At 36.6% G+C, this 18,501-nt stretch overlaps 1 protein-coding gene across 1 annotated transcript in view; it reads right to left on the bottom strand.

Annotated features, from left to right (window-relative positions):
• The window catches only part of LOC122815064, a 95,526-nt gene that overhangs the window by 23,014 nt on the left and 54,011 nt on the right, over positions 1–18,501 (bottom strand). The window contains exon 4 of the mRNA XM_044087308.1: positions 6,002–6,131. Coding sequence (XP_043943243.1) covers positions 6,002–6,131 — 130 coding nt within the window. The remainder of the gene's footprint in view (positions 1–6,001; positions 6,132–18,501) is intronic.

Raw genomic sequence — 18,501 nt, 5'->3', positions numbered from 1 at the left:
TAATCATCCCAGAATTCATAGGACATCATATTTTTAGATCTAATCAAACGGGAGGTGGAATATGAATATATATTTCAAAATATATGCCTCTACATTAATTTTTAGTGAGGAGATTACTGAATTCTTAGTTGCAAAGATTGCAGCTAGGAGATGCCGTTGTGATGCAGTGTTTTATCATAAGCCAAATATCAAAAAAGAAGTCAACAACAAGTTGTTTCAACATATTAGCAATTGTTTTGAGAACAAATCTGAAATTATAGCAGGGGGCATAAATGCTCCTAATGTAAACTGGAGAGCTCCTATTAAAGCAAGCTAATTGATTAATAAATTGTTAACAGATAGCATAGTAAACTGTTATACACAAATACCAAATAAGTTTACCCAATGTAATAATGTTCTAGATGCTGCAAGGATAAATCAAATGTTGGACCGCAGTGGGTAAGACTGGATAACTTATGTGTTATTTTTGATGTTATGATCTCCAACTCTACATCCATTAAATAAAAGGAGTCAGTAAGAAAATTGTGTCAATCAGATTTTGATTTAATAAATTCCAGTATTAATATATGGAATTGGAAAAACAGCTTTGAAAATAAGGAAGTTATCAAAAATCGGGCAACTTTTTAAACTTACATTAAAGATTGAATAAAACATTATGTACCTGCAGGTTTCAAATCAAGGAACAGGGCATGTGGCAAATTATGGTGGAATATTAAGTTATCAAAGGTAAGAAGTTAGAAAAACAGGATATGGAGATATTGTAAAGACCACTCAATGCGTATTAATAAAAAATTGCAATAGGTTTAGAAAAATTTATTTAAATTTAGTAAATGAAATGAAAATTCATTATAAATTAAATTAAGCTACTAATAATAATACAGGTTCATATGTAAATAGTAGGCAAACTGCCCTTGTGGGTCATTTCAAACCTATCTAGTTCCCTCACAAAGGTGAGAATCAAGCCCTGTATCTTGCGACTGTAAGGTAAACATCTTAACCATTCTTATCAACTCCCAACCCCATATCAAACTCCAAACAACCCATAAATATTGAAGTTTTTTTTAGGCATTTGAATAATTATAGGCTTGATGATTTTCTGGAAACGTATTCCTTTTTGGTCGATCAAGTATAACTAATTTGATGAATTTTTATGAGAATGTTGTATGCTGCTTGGAGGATGGATGGATGGATTTGCAGTGGCTGCAGTATATTTGTATTTTGCTAAAACTTTTGACACTGTCTCTCACATGGTATTTATTGACACTCTTAGGAAAGTTGATGTTTCATATGTAACTAGGTGGGTCTCAAAATGGCTGCTAAATAGAGAATACAGAATTAGAATTAAGAATTGTTATTTACATTATAATGTTATCACAAAAGTTATGACAGAGGGATCCATTTTAGGAGCGTTACTTTTTGGCTTGGTAATGTCAAAATGTCCAGCATAAGAAACAGTGTGGCTAAATAAGTTCACTGATGTTTTGAAAATCGGGAGGCTAATTACTAATATAAATGAATGTTAGTAGTTGCAAAAATATTTGGATAAATTATATAAGTGGGTATTTTCACAAGGGGTAAACGATTTAGGGAGATTTTACTTACAAATTTATATTACAAAATTTATAAGAAAATGCTATAGTCTTATTAAGAATATACTCCATTGTTTCTCTAGAAAAGATAGCCAGGTACTGCTCAAAATACATTTAACTAGCATACAATCCATTACTGAATACAGAGGAATCTTTTGTCTTTTGAGCACCTCACAGCTAAAGATGCTAGAATGTACCCAGAAACTCTTTGTGAGACAGGTAGCTGGTTGTACGCATATGTAATATAAAGAGAGACTTAAATATTTATCTTTGTATTTAGCTACATATATCTTTTTTTGATAAGAGACCTGATTTTAATTTATAAATTATTATTATATTGCAATATGGCTGTTATGGTGGATGTAGATTTTATTCATTTTGTTATTAACACCAATAATAATTTACTGTTTATTTTACCTACTGCAAAATCAAAGTTAAAGGATTCTTACATTCAAGAGACAGTAGGACCTGAAATTTATTACTAGGGATATCAGATCTACAAAAGAACTTACATCCTTCAAGATATCATTAGACATTTGGTTTTAAAAAATGCATCATGTGTCAGCAACAACAATAAGGCAAGCTCTTAAATGGCCTATGTAGGCCCAGAATTTGAACCATAGAATCATAATGTTATACTATATGGTTACTCCATAACCTGCAGATCCTGACAGCACATGTGGCTATCTCACTAATAGGAAAGTAAACAGTTTCTCTTTCTGTGATTTCAGAGCCACAGAGAAGAGTCACATTTGAAGTCCTACACTGACAAATAAATAGCTTTTTAAATTCATAGTGATCTACCTATATCAACCATTAGAAGGATGCGGTAAAACCAAAAATCTCCACCCATCCCAAAGAAAATGATTCTTATACAGATTTAACACAGCTCTACTCAGTCCACCACAGTCAGTCGTTCACTGGCTGGATAAAAGTATGTGTGTGTGTGTGTGTGTGTGTGTGTGTGTGTGTGTGTGTGTGTGTGTGTGTGTAGACTTTTTTAGTACTTCAAATTCGGCTTTATTAATGTGTTTTAAACCCAACCATAATACAAAAAGATATAAGTGAAGCCATACCTCTCAACTTCTTAGAGCAAGAAATCTAGACAAAACCTAAAACAATGGGGAGACAAAGGCCCAAATACAGGGACACTTTTTAAATACTGCACTTATAACCTTAGAAAGTTGTCGAACAACATGATTTGTGTTAGCACACATTTTTTAAAAGACACAAAGTCCGAAACTCAAAAGTCATTATTTAGTGACTTCAACCCTCGGTGATGTTCCAGAAAATTTTATGAGGAACAGACTAAAAATATGAGGCAAAAATCTGTCCATTCTGCAAAAATATGGACAGTTGAGACATAGGAGTGAAGCATTCATGATAAAACATACATTTCCAAATAAATAAATATAGGTTATTATACATTTTGGAAAAAAAATATCTCAGCAAATAAACTATGAGTACAGACAGAACAAATAAGGATAAAACAATTAGAAATGCAAATAATGATTAATGAAGTCAATGGAAACTTACAAGTAATGAAATGAAAACAAGCTAGTCTCATTATTCGACTGGCAATTATAAATAAAATTCAAAGGAACAAAAACTCCTTCCCTTCTGTACAGAAACATAGTCCAAAACAAATATACCACATGGCTCAAATAAACACACAGAGAATACATCCAAATTGCATGGTCAACAGTTCAATGTAATTGAAAAACTGACTTTAAAATCACAACCCCATAAGTGTCAGCTAACAGTAACGTTACCAGTGACAAAAGTTCTCATTCCCAATGTGACTCAAGGCTACAGAAGAAAAAAATCAAAAGTCTAACATGACAGAATTAGCTAAAGTGTAAACTGGCAAACTGTAGAAACCAGTCACTACTTCAGCCTCATTCCAGACACCAGCTTGTTAAAGTTGCAGCACAGATAGACAAAGTTTGAATCCCCAGCAACGTATACTAAAAGCTATAATACAGAGAGTCAATGAAGCAGATTTGTCAAAGCTGTGTTCCAAGCTCTGATAATTTGAAAAACTGGCCACATGCAAACAACGAGGCAACGAATCTATAGGGACATTGTGGGGGTTCATTAGAAAAACAAATTATAAGCAAGCCTGAGTCTAAAAAAAATCATCATGACTATACTCAACCATAGCTCAAAATTAATCAAAAAGTGAAGCCAACTGCCACCAAGGAGAAACACAGAATTTAATTTAAAATCTACTGCTTTCATCTCCAAGTATCACAAGACTTCATAAGAAGATCAGAGATTAAGTCTTGTGAGACTTGGAGATGAAAGCACTAAACTTTATATTAAATTCTGTTTCTGCTTGGTGGCAACTGGCTTTACTTTTTTTGACTAGATGGACTTTGTTGCTTAGTGGATTATTGGAGTTTCTTAGTTCAGAATTAATGCAGAAATGAAACACTGCAACAAATGGTTTCAAATGTTGTAGTCACAATCCCAAAAAATGAACACTGAGAATAGTAGGGAGCCACAAGTAAACCAGCTACAAAAGCAGCCCTATAACATGGCAACACTGCATAGAAAGAAACAGTAAAGGGCAATCACCAGCTGGAACCAGTGCAAATTATTCAGGAGGCACAGGCTAAAATAAAATAAAACCCTGACAGGCAAACTAGGCAGTCAGACTGCCACCATCTTGTTCCGGCATATGTTTCGGGTGTACTTATGTATAAACACACACACACACACACACACACACACACACACACACACACACACACACACACACACACACACACACACACACACTAATTAATATTAAAGTGGTAAGTTGACATGAAAAGTAAGAGCCTGGTTAACTGATAAAGTGTGATCTTTGTTTTAGAGTTGGAAAGCTTTGTCCTATCTCCACTTGTCACTGACCCATGTTTCTCTCAGACTAACAATGTCAACCATCCCTTCTGTGTGTCTATTTAAAACTACCCCATCTTCCTACCTAGACTCTTTGCACTCCAGATTAAAATTACCCAGCCACAGTCTGAGTCACCCTTCTTTGTTCCTCTTCCATGTCCTCTATCTCTTTTTACGTTCTGTCTGCTTCTTCCACACTTAGTCTCTCTTCTGCTTCCTTCCCTCCCCTTCTCCCTCCAGTCATTATACTCCCCCATGCTTTGTGTCTTACACCTGCTGACTGCTGGTGAAGATAGCATATGACTGCTGCTTCCAATCCCCTCTCCTGTTATCTCTCTGCCCACTCCTTATCATGTTTGCTCCCACCTCAGTTGTGTCCTGTAACAAATCGCCAGTCTCTACATTCACATCAATGTGTGTACACCCCTTCCCGTTGGTGACCACTTTTCTCATCTCATTATACATCTTACTCAGTCTAAGTCTTGAAACATCATTTATCTAATACTTGGTCTCTCTTTTCACACTTACATAGAATCAGTCTCTTTTGTCTTGGAGTATCCAGTTTCCAAAACCCTCTTCGCTTTCCCCACTCCATCTGTTCTTTTCTTTGCTTCCTGCCCTTTGCCACTGCCTCTCCTATTTGTAACACTTCCAACTCCATGTCAGTCATTCTGCTTATTCTTCACTATCTGTGCTGGTTGTTTCCCACTGTGGAAGGCACTAGTTCTTGCTTATTCCTTCTGTTCCTGTCCTACAACACTTCTCCACTGTTCTGTCTCTTCTGTCCTCTCCCTCTCCCATCTGGCTTAATGCCCCCCCAGCCCACATGCCTTCTTCTGTTTACTTTGCAGTGGTGGTACCTGCCTGAACACCTCTGGTCCTGGCTCTTCCTTATCAGCTGTCATTGCTTTTTGCCCGTTTCCTTCCACAGTGCCTTCCTTCTCCTCCTTTTCACAGGTGTATCTCTTAACTGTCTCTCTTTACCCTAGTCTGTGCCACCCCACGTACATGTACTCTTCTGATAATTTCTACACATTTTCTGTTGTCCTCTGCCTTTCTATATCTTAACTGTCCCATCCCAGCCTACCTGTAGGCCTCTTTTTCTCTCACCCTCCTCCTCCTTTCCAGCCCCACCTTACACTGTCATCCCTAATTAGCCACTCCAGTAACATCTCTAACTCACATAATATACTATGAAGTTACCCCATTGCCCTACTTATAGTTCAATATACAATCCCTGTGAGATTGCTAAGTATGTTTAGCAAAATATAGTTCTACTGTTTATATTTAATGTAATAGAAAACTACCTAATGCAACCAAAATTACTACAACTATTGCAGTTTGAATTTTACTTTTCATTACTGAAACATTTTACGAACAGAAGTTAATCACAGCATTTTTATTGACCAAAAGATTTCATTTTCATGCAGTTATTTACATTTATCTTTTTACTAAATTTGTTTTTCATGTATGGTATCTTAAATTATTTGAGAGACATTATACAAAATATAGGCAAAGAATCATACCTAAATTATTTCCAGCATTGTCTCCTGAAGGTCCTTCTAACTTGCTAAGATCTCTGGGGCATTGATTTTCTTCTTCTGTAGATTTAGTAACTTGTTGACAGCCATTGTTACTCATATATTCATCTGTTGCCTATGGGTAAGATGAAAAAGAAATATCCATGCTCACACGTTAACACCAGTTTGAAAATAATGCTGTATTATAGGATTACCCGAGTAAGCAATGTGTTGGCAGTATGTATCACTTTTAAGACTAGGCCAAAAAAACCCTAACAGTAGCCAGTAAAGGTTTGCAAGCTGTTTCAGACTACACTTATTTCCCATTCTGTAACATTAATGGGATTGGCTATCTCAAACTTGGATTTTTGACCTGAACTATATCACTCACATAAATCCACTAACATAGAGAAGAATAAATGCTCGGTTATTCTGTTTTCACACAAGCCATTCTTTACTAATGTTACAGTAGCAAAGGTCTGGCTCAGCCTACCTAACTAAACAATTAGTCAAAGTCCTGTTTAAAAATGCATGTAAATTATAAAGGAACATATACAGTATTTTTTTTGCATTGCATCCCTTTTGACTGAATAACGCATCTTGCTGTGTCTTCTGTTAGCAATGCTTAAAAGCAGTAAAATCATCACCAAACAAAACATGTAATTTAAATAATTAAACATGCATCTGTAATGTTGCAGATTATAAAATCAACGAAGGAAGAAGTAAATCTATGTGTTAAAAAAACCCTACAAGTTCACATAAACAGACCATTTGCCTTATCTTGCTTAAAACAGATAAGCATTTTGGAGTTGTGGGATGATTTAGTTCAGTACTCAAAAGTAATGTTACTGTGGCTTTGTGAACTGCATTAATATTAATTGCAGATTATGTCTTCGGCATTTACCTTACCAAGCATGTGTAGCAGCTGGAGAGACTACAGAGGTTCCTGACCAGGAAAATCCAAGGTCTCAAACACTTATCCTACACAGATAGGCTAAAAGCCCTGTCCCTCTACTCTCATACAGACGGCTCAGAGATGATGTGTGTCTGGCATACAAGGCCATCTCAGACTCAGCCTTGATGGAGTTGCTGCATATCCATAAGTCAAACTCCACTCACACATCCCACACGCAAGTTCTCAACTTGGTCTATGACATTAATAGAACTTGTTGGTGGGATAGATTTGTGTCCCAATGACTCCCCCATCTGAGGAATAGACTTCCTCTCCATGTCAAGCAGAGTACCTCAGTAGCTCTCTTTAAGAGTAGCTTGGATGACTGGATGGGAAACAGAAAATATACCCCTGGGATCCCACCTGTGTCCTGCTGGACAGGGAACACAGGTGCTGACTTTGTGGGAACATTGGTGAAATTCTTGGCTAGGCTTATAAGGGCCTCCGGGCCAATGGCCTAGTATCGTCCTATGAACATATCGTCCTATGAACCTATGATTATACTACACACTTTTAGATATAATTTAGTGCAGCCTTCAATAAACTGTATTCTGTAGTTGTGAAGACTGATTTATTTAAAATAGTTTTGTACTGTTTGCTTTTATCTCTGTTAACAAGAAGACTGGTTCTGTTTGTACATATTAATCTGGTAAATACAAGGTTTTATTGCAGTATTAATGAGGATGCTGTCTCTGTTGAAAGTAAGTCAGATTGTTATTATGTAGATAGATTGGCAATTTATTACATTTGCATGTTAAAAGTGAAAATGCATAATGGTCCTGGATTAAAGCTGTACATGCACATAAAGTCTTATGAAATAGTAGACAATTACATTCCATAGATTTATGTATTACAATGAGAATGGACAATACAATAAGAGATGTCACCTTCACTGTCTAAACCCTTTTTTTCTGGTGGGTTTTGCAGGAGTAAAAAGTTGAGCACTGTAAATGTGACTTTCATATCCCCAGCAACAATCTCTAACTCACTCTATATGATTCCAGGCATTTTTTGACCAGCTAAGAAATATAATCTCCACCATGTCCTGGGTCTGCCTCAGGGACTTATCCCATTGGTTTGTGACTGGCAACCACCCATGAGGTGCATGCAAGGAGCATCCAAACTACCTCAACTGACTCTTGAAAGCACGATGGAGAAGCAGTTGTACTCCCTAGCATTCCTGGACTGTCAAGTTCCTCACTCTGTCATGAAGCATAAACCCAGCTACACTGTAAATAATTTCTATCTGTCTGTACATGTTATACTTTCAGTTACTACACAAATGTCATGGCTGTACTACATGATGAAGATAAAGGCTGATTGGGAAATTTAGAGCTTCTCTTATGACTCAGCTACCAGTTCCCCACCACAATCAGTGCAATACCTGCAGAACTGCTACCACTGCCCTAATCCACTAGTCTGTCACCCAAGCCCCCTTTCCCCTAACTAACTGAACAAGACTCCAAGATATTTAAGGTCTTTAACATTAGGTGACTGTCCCTACACACATACCTTGAAAGAGAAATCTACTTTTATGCTAAGAGAGCATCTTAACTTCATAATCTATAAAGCAACAACGTGCTGAATGCAAATGTTCTTGAACCATGTTAGGCCTATGGAGATGAGGAAGATAAGGCTGTGTCCAAGAAACTAACAATATGCCATGGTTCTATGTTACAATTACGTGTAGAAATACAACTTTTTTACTACTAAAGAAAAATGTGGTATGTTAAGGATCCTTTAGGAAATGCATATAAAACTGGAGTTAGAAATCTGTGGAAGTAAACGGGTATAGGCTATGAATAGTCAAAGTAAATACGAAATTCTAGACTGTGATTAGGTAAAATCAGACAATTTAGCAATGTGTTTTATTGAAATAAAACATGATGCTGTGTAATTTTACAAATAAGATAAATGGAAACAGAGAATAAAAAAAGATATGAAAAATGGAAAAGTGTCAGATTGTGAGACTGCCACAGATAAAGAGGAATGTTACAAGCCATTTTTATCCTGATGTATAAATGATTCCCTCAAGCAAACCATAATATTTATGTGGCTCTTGACCTTGGTACATAACAGCTTTGCTCAGATGAGTGATCAATACAGTTAAAATGAAAATATCACTGGCCATGCCAGCACAGGAAAAAATAAGCCTTGTTTGGCATTGTTGTAAGTGAAATGTTACAGGTCTTGCCTATTCCTGGTGCACGAAAGATTTTAGATAATTGTCACCTGGAGAATGCCTACTCTGATTTTTACAGCTTATAATCAAAATATCATAAGGTATGTCTGGCCATAGTGGATGAGTGATTAATGCAGGAAGTTATATGGGAATATTTTACAGGAAAATGGTTTTAGACCAAGCTGTTCTAGGAATAACAAAGGGTCGTTGTACATTAAAAAAGAAATGATAGTTGTAAGAATGTTTTTGAAGATATGAATAGCCTTGAAGAAGAAGAATAGTTCAGTCCATGCTGACTGGTTGAATGGAAATGCACTTTAAAACGTATTTAACAAATGGAACAGATCAAACTGTTACAATGAATATAATAAGTATGACATTATGATAGTCTAAGCTAGATGGCTGGATGGTTGGAACAGACATAACAAAAAATACATTCAAGCTGGCAAGATGAGGAAAATGTGTGCAAGAAACAATGCAGGCTAACAAGGCTCAGTGGCTGAGAATGATTACAATAAATACATAGGCTGTTCTAGCTAAATGGAAATAAGGCAGTATGACAAAAGAAGCAGGCTGTTTCCCTTTAGTCCCTAAAATATTTTGTTGGTCAAGTTAAGAAATCAGTGACTGTTATCAGTATATTTAGGCAGTCACACTATGATACCAAATTTTACAAAACAGTAATATAAGAAAAATCAACAGACATTTGTTGTCAATGTACAGATATTTGATGATTCTGGTAATGCCAGCTAAACAAAGTTTGATTCTATGGACTCTCAGCTAGTACTTTGTTGCTAATAAGTGGGGATTTACATGGCAATACATCACTAGCAGTGTTAGTGGTGCAAGAGGTAACACATTTGCCTTTACAGAAGGCTGCTGGTTCAATTCCCACATCAGGTATATTGACTGCTGCCTCTGTAGTACAGCATAAGGGGGATACCACAGTCCTGAGTGTGCCATCCTTTAGATGATACATTAAACTGAGGCCACATTTCCTTGAGCTAGGTGGTAGGTCAGGTGGATATAAAAGATTTCAGAGTACATATTAGAAAGCGTAAGGGAAGCTCCCTGGCCAAATTTCCCCTAGTAGTATAAATACCACTTCAGGTCTCCCCTGTAAACAGGTCATTAGCCTTGTGGGACTAACCAAGTCAACAAAGGATAAATAACCTAATTAATGAATTTGCTAATGCAAATGGTGCTGGCCATGAATGGAAGACCTTACTGTGATGACAGCTGCATAACTTGTGAATCTCAGTAGCACACATTTTGCATGACTGCACTTATTTGGGGCCATATGTACTGCAACAAGCTGTTGTAAGAACTGCTGATATCCATAATAAGGACCTCTGAGTAAACTCTCTACCAATTTACTCTTATAAATGCGAAGGAAGTAGATGTATAAGATAGTTAAAAAAGGGGAAGGGGTAAACAGAAGTACAGACAGAAGGACAAAGAGAAGGTAAGACAAGGAAATGGATGGGTAAGAAAGTGTATTTTTGGGTGGACATGTGCCAAGTGTATTTTAGGGGGATCAGGTGGCCATTTTTTAAGAAGAGTACAGGGTGAAGGAACTAAGGAAAACATGTGGACAAGAAAAGGTGTATCAGGATGGCATCAGGGGAACGCAACAAACACAGGGCACAGACAAAGACCAGTGAAGGAGGTGCTGACACAAAAAAGGTGGGGGCATAATGGAAAGGTATACAGACAGAGGAAGGACATTCAGTTATGAAGATGATTTACTTATTTATTTAAGAATGTAACCATCATAAAACACTGATCCAAGTGGACCATTTTCAGGTTTACCGAAGGTTCAAAGAAAAAAGTTAATGAAATATACAAAATACAAAAAGAACAGAAAAAATAATACTAGCAAATATTAAGAGCTAAGATATTTCACAGAGAAGGCTATATCGTATCAGAAATCAGTTATAGCCAAAGTGTCATGAAGTGGATAACTTAGTTCACAACTTCTGAATATATGCATGTTTAAGTTAATCAACATGATATAGGCAAGTGTTGTTAGGCATGATTTCAGGCTACACAGCCTCTAATTGTAGAACCTGTAGAATTTGGGTTAGTTGACACTGCCAGATTTGAAGCACTTGCATTCTGATTTGTTGTAGAGGTGGCATTTTAGTTATTTCACAAATATGAAAATGGTGAAGTTTCTCTTCTTAGTTTGGGTATGAAATCCCAGATTTTAGGGCCTAAGATGGAAACATTTTGATCAGTATATTTTAATCTAGAGTAAGGGGTTTGTAAGTTGAGGTGGAAAAGGAAAGTGATCTTATGTTGTAAGGGGCTTGTCTTTCTATGAGTTCACTATAAATTTAAAGAATTTCATGTTGCTAAGTTTGAGAAATCCTTTTGTCTAGTAGGACTAGTAGGAGGGTGATTATTTGTGTGTTTGGTAACCAATTGGTTTTGTCCATAGTGTTTCAGTGATGTTCTCTTCTGGAGAAAGGGGTAATAAATCCACAGATGTGGTTAGTAGATGTTAGAAGTTGATTAAGATTATTTTTGGAAACAGAAACCAAAGGCGGGAGAGCATATTCGAGTTGTGGGAGGAGGACACCTTTGCCTATGACAGTTCTTTCCTGAGGGAAAAGAAATATAAGATTTTTCCCAGAAAAGTAGCTTGTTTACTTTTGAGGGAAGGGTCTATCCAGACAAATATTTGTAGACTTGTACATTTTCTATAGTGACCATGCTATTGACAGTTGTGTTCAAGTTTGAGTTTACATTTTTGTCTTTGGAAACACTGCAGTCAGTTTTTTTTTTCTTTGCAGATCAACAGTGGCATTTTCTGGTTAAGCAAGTGTGAGATATTGGAGATGTCAGTTTGGTTGGTGCTTGAGATGTCTGAGCTGGAAGGTCCAAATCTGGAGATAACTATACCTCCTGCATATATTATTATTGGAAGGATGAGGAAATCTGATGGGAGTTTGTTAATGCAAAGTGAGAAGAAGAAGAAGGACTGGGGCAATGATTATTGTTTCTCTTTGTTTAGAGGGGTAGATGAATAGGTACAATTGCCAAGGTATACGAAAGTTAGTAAACCACTGGCAAGCTTGTTAGCTGATACCTGCACTTCAGAGGAAGTTAGTTAGCAAGGAGTCAACTATGACGTCAAAGGATTTGACTAAATCAATGCAAATAGCCCCTGTGAGGTTTCTCATGTTTATTAGTATGTCATCTGTTAGAATACAGATTACATTCATGGTACTTTCTCTTGACCAGAATCCATGTTGATGTGAAGATAAGATTTTGTAAGTGTCTAAGAAATCGGTAAGTTAAATGTAGACCAGTTTCTTCTAGTAACTTGCCCCACGCTGGAAGGATGGAGGTGGGTGTAAAACATGATGTTGAGGAAGTCATAAGGGATAGGTCTAACCATGGCTCCTTTTCATTGTAGGGGCATTATTCCTTTCAATAGAGAGGTATTAAAGGGAAGTCTGAGCAAGTAATAATGTGGTCTTTACAGAGGGAGTAACTAGGTACTAGGGACAGTGGCCACCGTTATCAGGGGAGGGTGAATCTGAGGGATGTCATTAAGAATTTTGGAGATGTGCTTATTAGTTATGGTTTTAAAGTAGAAGAGAAGGGAATACGTTTTAGTTTTTAGTTTGGAGTGAGAATTGGTATCAATAGGAGGATTGAGTTTTAGGAGTGCAGAGAATTCCATGACAAAGTAGCTGGGAGTAAGGATTCCTGAGGGTATAGGAATGAAATCTAGGTGAAGTGCATACTTGGTTGAGGCTCTACCTGTGATGCTGTTAACAAGATTGCAGAATTTGTTTTCGTTTATACAGTGTTATTTGTTTAGAAGTGGTGAGAAGACTGACTTTATGTCTTCTAGAGTATTTGTTGGCTAGGTTTCTTAGGTTTATGAAGTGGTTTAGATTTTCTTGAGCTAGGTACTCTTTCTGTGTTTTCTAGGAGAAGTCTTTAATTTTGTAAATGGTTTTAAATTATTTGTGCAGTCATTTCGTTTTGGAAGAACTATATTTGGGTATTTGAAGGGAAGTATGCATCCTGGAGCTTGCAGATGAAAGCTGTGAGGGAGTTAATTATTTAGTTTGGGTCATCTTGGACTAGGATATCATTCAGCAGTGTTGCAAATGATGTGTTTGTAGGTTTTTGATTTTTTTTTTAGCTTGAGGGCAGAAGGTGACCAGTTGGGGTTGTGATTTCTGGAGGAGAGGTCTCATGGAGATGGTTATGGGGCAGTGCCTACTGTTCTGAATGGAGGAGGGGTCATGGTGATGATTAAATCAAGTAGAGAGTAGTTGGTAGATTGCTTAGATGGCTAGCATCTTTTTTAACATCTTTATTAATATCACATATTACACAGTAACACATTCAATTATAAAAGAGAAAATCATTACAAATATGATTTTTGGCTTAATAAGCATTTAATTTAACATTACATAAATTGCTCAAGTCCTGCCTTCTCTGAAGTACCAGTCCTCCTCTTTCTCTTGAGCATTATTCTGTATGCATCATTCCCACAGATTGCATTTATTTCTATGTAGTTTCCTCCTTACCTTTTAGAAAGATTCTTCCTCCTGTTCTATTATCTCCTTTATGGAATTCTGTAATTCTGTCACAGTTGGTTTTATTTTTGATTTCCATTTTCTGGTAATTGCTTTTTTGGCACCTAACAGCATTAAGGCCTTACTGTGTCTAGGCAATTCAGATTTTATATCCTCACTGAAAATAATCATTTTATTTGTTAAAACAATTTGCTCCCCCAACATTTCTTACAAAGTATCTTGTAGGGAATTTCTAAAATATATGAACTCCTTGCATTCTTGAAAAACATGTACCCGGGTACTGCAAGTACTACTCTATTTCCCATCATGCCTTCAGCAAGTGCTGTCTACCTGTCGAAAAAATCTGTGAAGTCTACTTGGGGTATAAAAATACCAATGCAAGCAATTCCACATAAAAATCTAAACCTTCTAGATTTTGTGGCATACTTGGAATACACACAAATACTCTCCATTGTTTTTTTTATTTATTTGTTTTTTTTTTTTGGATATTATCCTTATATACTTATTTCCCAGTCTTTTCAAACATATGTTTTATTGATTCTTAGATTTATCATGCTTTATTTTATATGCCCTACTGATTAGTCAATTTTTACCACAGTTTTTGCTCCAGACTCAGCTATAAATTCAGTCTGAGCTGGACTTTCATATAACACTCTCAATATGCCTTCCTCAATAACTTTACTTTGTTATCAGTCCCTGGTAGAGAAGGCAGCCTTCAACCCGCAATCCAGACTTCTACTTGGCCTCATCCTATTGTTTGATGTTTCGCTCTCTTATCATTTGTTCCCTATACCTTTGTTCCTTTGTTAATTTTCTTTTAAAAATTCAAGCTCACTCTAGCCTATTTTCTGTGCCCTTACTTGCTGTCATCCCTATTGGTAAAATCCCTTTCTCCATTTCTGTGTTGGCTTAGTTCCTAAAATATTGTCTACTACATTGTAAATATAATATTTTGTATGGCTGTTACTTTTCTCTTCATGTGCCTGCACCCAAAACCATATTATTTCATTTCATGAACACAGCTTGACTTTTACCATCACTTCTTTCCACTTTGATTTGCTGCCTTCTACTTGTGTTATTTATATATCTATGTTAGTTTATTGAAAAACCACATTGTCAAAACGCATATAGTCAAGACCATATTGTTGGCAATGCAGTTAGTCAAAAAACTGACATAAACACAAACAACATCTGTCAACAATACAAACAACATTTTTGCAGGGGTGCATGACCACCCACCCCCCTGCACCCGCCATACCTCCCTGCTAATTATTTTTACCAACTCTGAAATCTCACTACAGTGAGGAAAAGGGCAAATTCCCTGATCCCTACTGTATACCATGCTCTCAGTCAGAATAGTTTGATGAACCAAATTGTCATCGAGACCATATGGGTTTCAACAATTTGGTCCTTTGACCAATTGACAGACATAGACTTGTTATGTATATGAGCCTTGAATATGTACTCTAAAGCATCCTTTCTAATCTGGTAATCATAAACCACCTTGTTCTGTGGGAAGAAACAACTTAACCCACTTAACTCTTTGCCTTTTCCCTCCCAAATAGATTCCTTCAAGTCTTTATTAATTATGGCACACAGCTTCTTATCAAGTTGACAAAGATATGCCTGAGCTGTATACAACATTAAGGGGACTAGAAACATTTTCACTGCTTGTACTATACTATCCATATCCATAGTCAAGAGCTCCCAACTTCTCAATTTTTGTGTTATCTTTTTTAGTCTCTTCCCACATATCTTAGATATCGTAATATTTCTTTAAATACCTCATCTTATCATGTCCCCATAAATATGACTATTAGTGAACCGATTCATGTGTTTGAACAGGTGAAGTTTTCAATAAGTTGTGAAAGATCAAGGCTGGAGAGAATATTGTCTGATTCAGAGAAGTTTTGAGATTTAGAAAGTAAGTATTATTCAGTGTGGCAGGGAAGCTTAGCCAAATTGAGCCATAATCATTGGTTGAAAGGCTCTGATGTTGGCCATTAACAATAATTGTGCGATTTATGAGGAAAAAGGTTCCTCCACTACTTATTTCTCCTCTTCTGCCATTGAAGCAGAAGCTGAGATTAGGGGTGCCAGCCTTCACCCAATGCTCTGACACTGCCAGGATGGCAGGGGTGTGTAAGCAGAGGAAGTGTTTGTAGCTGCTTTACTTTATTAAGTATAATTCCTACACTGAGCTTGGCTATGTCTAATGTGCTTGTGGAGTGGTGTAGTTTAGGAAAATGTGGCTTAAGTGGATGGCAGATTTAAAAAAAAACACTATAGAATATCCTTGTCAGAAATGTTGGGAGAGGAAATAGTGGTAACCTAAGAAATTATTCTTTTGAGATGGGACACATGATCTGAATTGCCTTGACATAGTAAAGTAAGATAGTTTAATGCTATTTGGATATCAAAAAAGCAATTTCTGATGCAAACAATTTGTAAATTAAAATCTAAACCAACTGTAACTGAAGTACTGAATATTGTAAAGGAGGTAAAAAAATGCAGGTAGTATCTTTGGAAAAGGAAAGGACAAATTGCATAGAAATAAATAGAATTTGTGGAAAGAATGCATGTAGAATAAGGTTCTGGAGTAGGAATGAGGTTTAAGGGATGATGAAAATTGACCAATTTATGTACTGTTGGAGTGAATAAAAATTGTTGAAAACTATATATATATATATATATATATATATATATATATATATATATATATATATATTGGGTCCCTATTAGATGAATGAAAGATCAACATCTCAAACAGCTGGAAAGTTGAAAATGCCATTCTTCAGGATCGCTATTGTGAGATCGCGGTATAGTAAAGATCGGAAAATGTTCCCTTTCCTCACTGTAGTGCGATCTCGGAGTTGGTATATATAATTAGCAGAGGTGGGGCACAGCCTCCCACAATAACAATTTCGAAAAATGTCATTTTCGACTTTTCAGCCATTCGAGATGTTGATTTTTCTTCATATAATAGGGACCATATATATTTATATATATATACACACACACACACACACACACACACACACACACACACACACACACACTGCATGAAAACAACACAACACATCACTATTGTTATTTCCTTTTCTACTAATGCATATGTACCTATGTCATTATTTTAGTTGCGGCTTAATATTTTTTTTACAGAAAAGGTATAAACCTAGTGTACAGTCTGAGGATTTTTGTGGTTGGCTTCCAATTGTAATGGAAAGTGGTTGTGTGTGATTTTGGGATAGTTTGTTTGGAGTAGGGAGTGGATAGGTGCATTGGGTTTAGTGAGGGTGAAGTGTCTTTATTTGTTTTCCGGTGTGTGAGGGTGTTAGTGGTAGGACATGATGGTGTGAGTTGTTGGGATGGAAGGAATAGTGAGGTTATGACAGTAAGATGCAGTCATGGGAGTGAAAGTGGCGATGTTGAAGGAGGGTGGTCATTAGTATAAACAGTGTAATGGCATAGGCTGGTGTGTGAAAGAGAATAGTTGGAAGGTAGATGTTTTTTCCTGGAAGAGTGGTAGGGTTTAAATATGGAAATATAGAAAAAATATTGTGGTGAGTTTATTAAGGAAGTGGTGAAGTATGTGGGAACTGAGAATTGCATTAGCAGTGGATTTGGCATAACTGGTAGACTGTAGACAATGTATTAGTTTAACTTTAAGTGGGTATAGAGGTGGGAGGGTATATGGCTGTGGCTACCTTTGGAAAAACTGGATGATACAGGGGACGATTGGGGGAATGAAGGTGGGAGGGGAGTGAAGCATTCCAGTCAGTCTGAGTTTGTGCAGAGAGTTTGGCTAACCCTGCTAGAATAGATCCTGATTAGAACTACAAGCCATGGTAAGTAAGAAAATGTAGCATATTAACTGTATTCGCACAGAATGGACAAAATTAGAAAAATAAGAAAAGCAGCCAAGCAAAACAATAAGCGTCTGACACTTAAAATACAGTCAGCTGTTATTAGATTCTTACTATGTGAGACTAGGTGGAGAAATAGTATTCTGAATCATATGTAGGAGGTTGCAAGTAAGCATTTTAACAGTTAGAGAGGTTAAGTTTCTCTTTTATGCCCCAATTCCATGAAGCATAAGTATGTACTCCTTAGAGGGTCACCCATCTGCAAGCAGTCCACATTTATGATGAAAATATAATAAAAGCAAAGCCACATGACTTAAAACTTATTTTTATTTGGCAGAGAATTTTGCTCCATCAGTTTGGCTTGAAAATTTGCAAATCCATGGTTGAATTCAATAAAGGCTCTGATAGTATTGGCAATACAGCAAAATATATACCTTAAAACTTATTTCAACTTGATAGGGAATTCTTTTTCACAGGTTTGGATTGAAATTTGCTTAGCCGTGTCTTAATTTAATATGGGCTCTGTGTTTGTCAGCAATGGAACAGAGTCCATACTGGGTATGTAGATATAAATGCGCTTATACTTCCTGAACTTTAGACAGACTGGGGATAGAAGTAGAACACATGTAAGGGGCCAACATGAAAGAGGGTAGTGTGGGGGGAAAGCTCCCTTCCATTTTCCCAAGCAGCACCTATTAAGAGGTCAGTTACCTCTGCAACTGCAGTCAAATAAGGATATTGCCCTGATAGCCAATGCAGATGCCATATGGGACTTAGATGCTAAGCATGTGTCTCGGAGGGTCCATTTAACAGAGTCCTAGAGTGTTTCTATAGGCATGGATTTGACTGGGTGAAACAAGATTTAGTTTTTAACTTTCTGTAAGATATACTGTCTGTACAGAGGATCACTAAGCATTAGGGACTCAACACACTACCTTTAA

Source organism: Protopterus annectens, chromosome 11.part0, assembly GCF_019279795.1.
Source record: "Protopterus annectens isolate FY-2018-M chromosome 11.part0, PAN1.0, whole genome shotgun sequence".
NCBI classification, from domain to species: domain Eukaryota; kingdom Metazoa; phylum Chordata; order Ceratodontiformes; family Protopteridae; genus Protopterus; species Protopterus annectens.
This window is presented reverse-complemented; position numbering and strand designations above follow the sequence as displayed.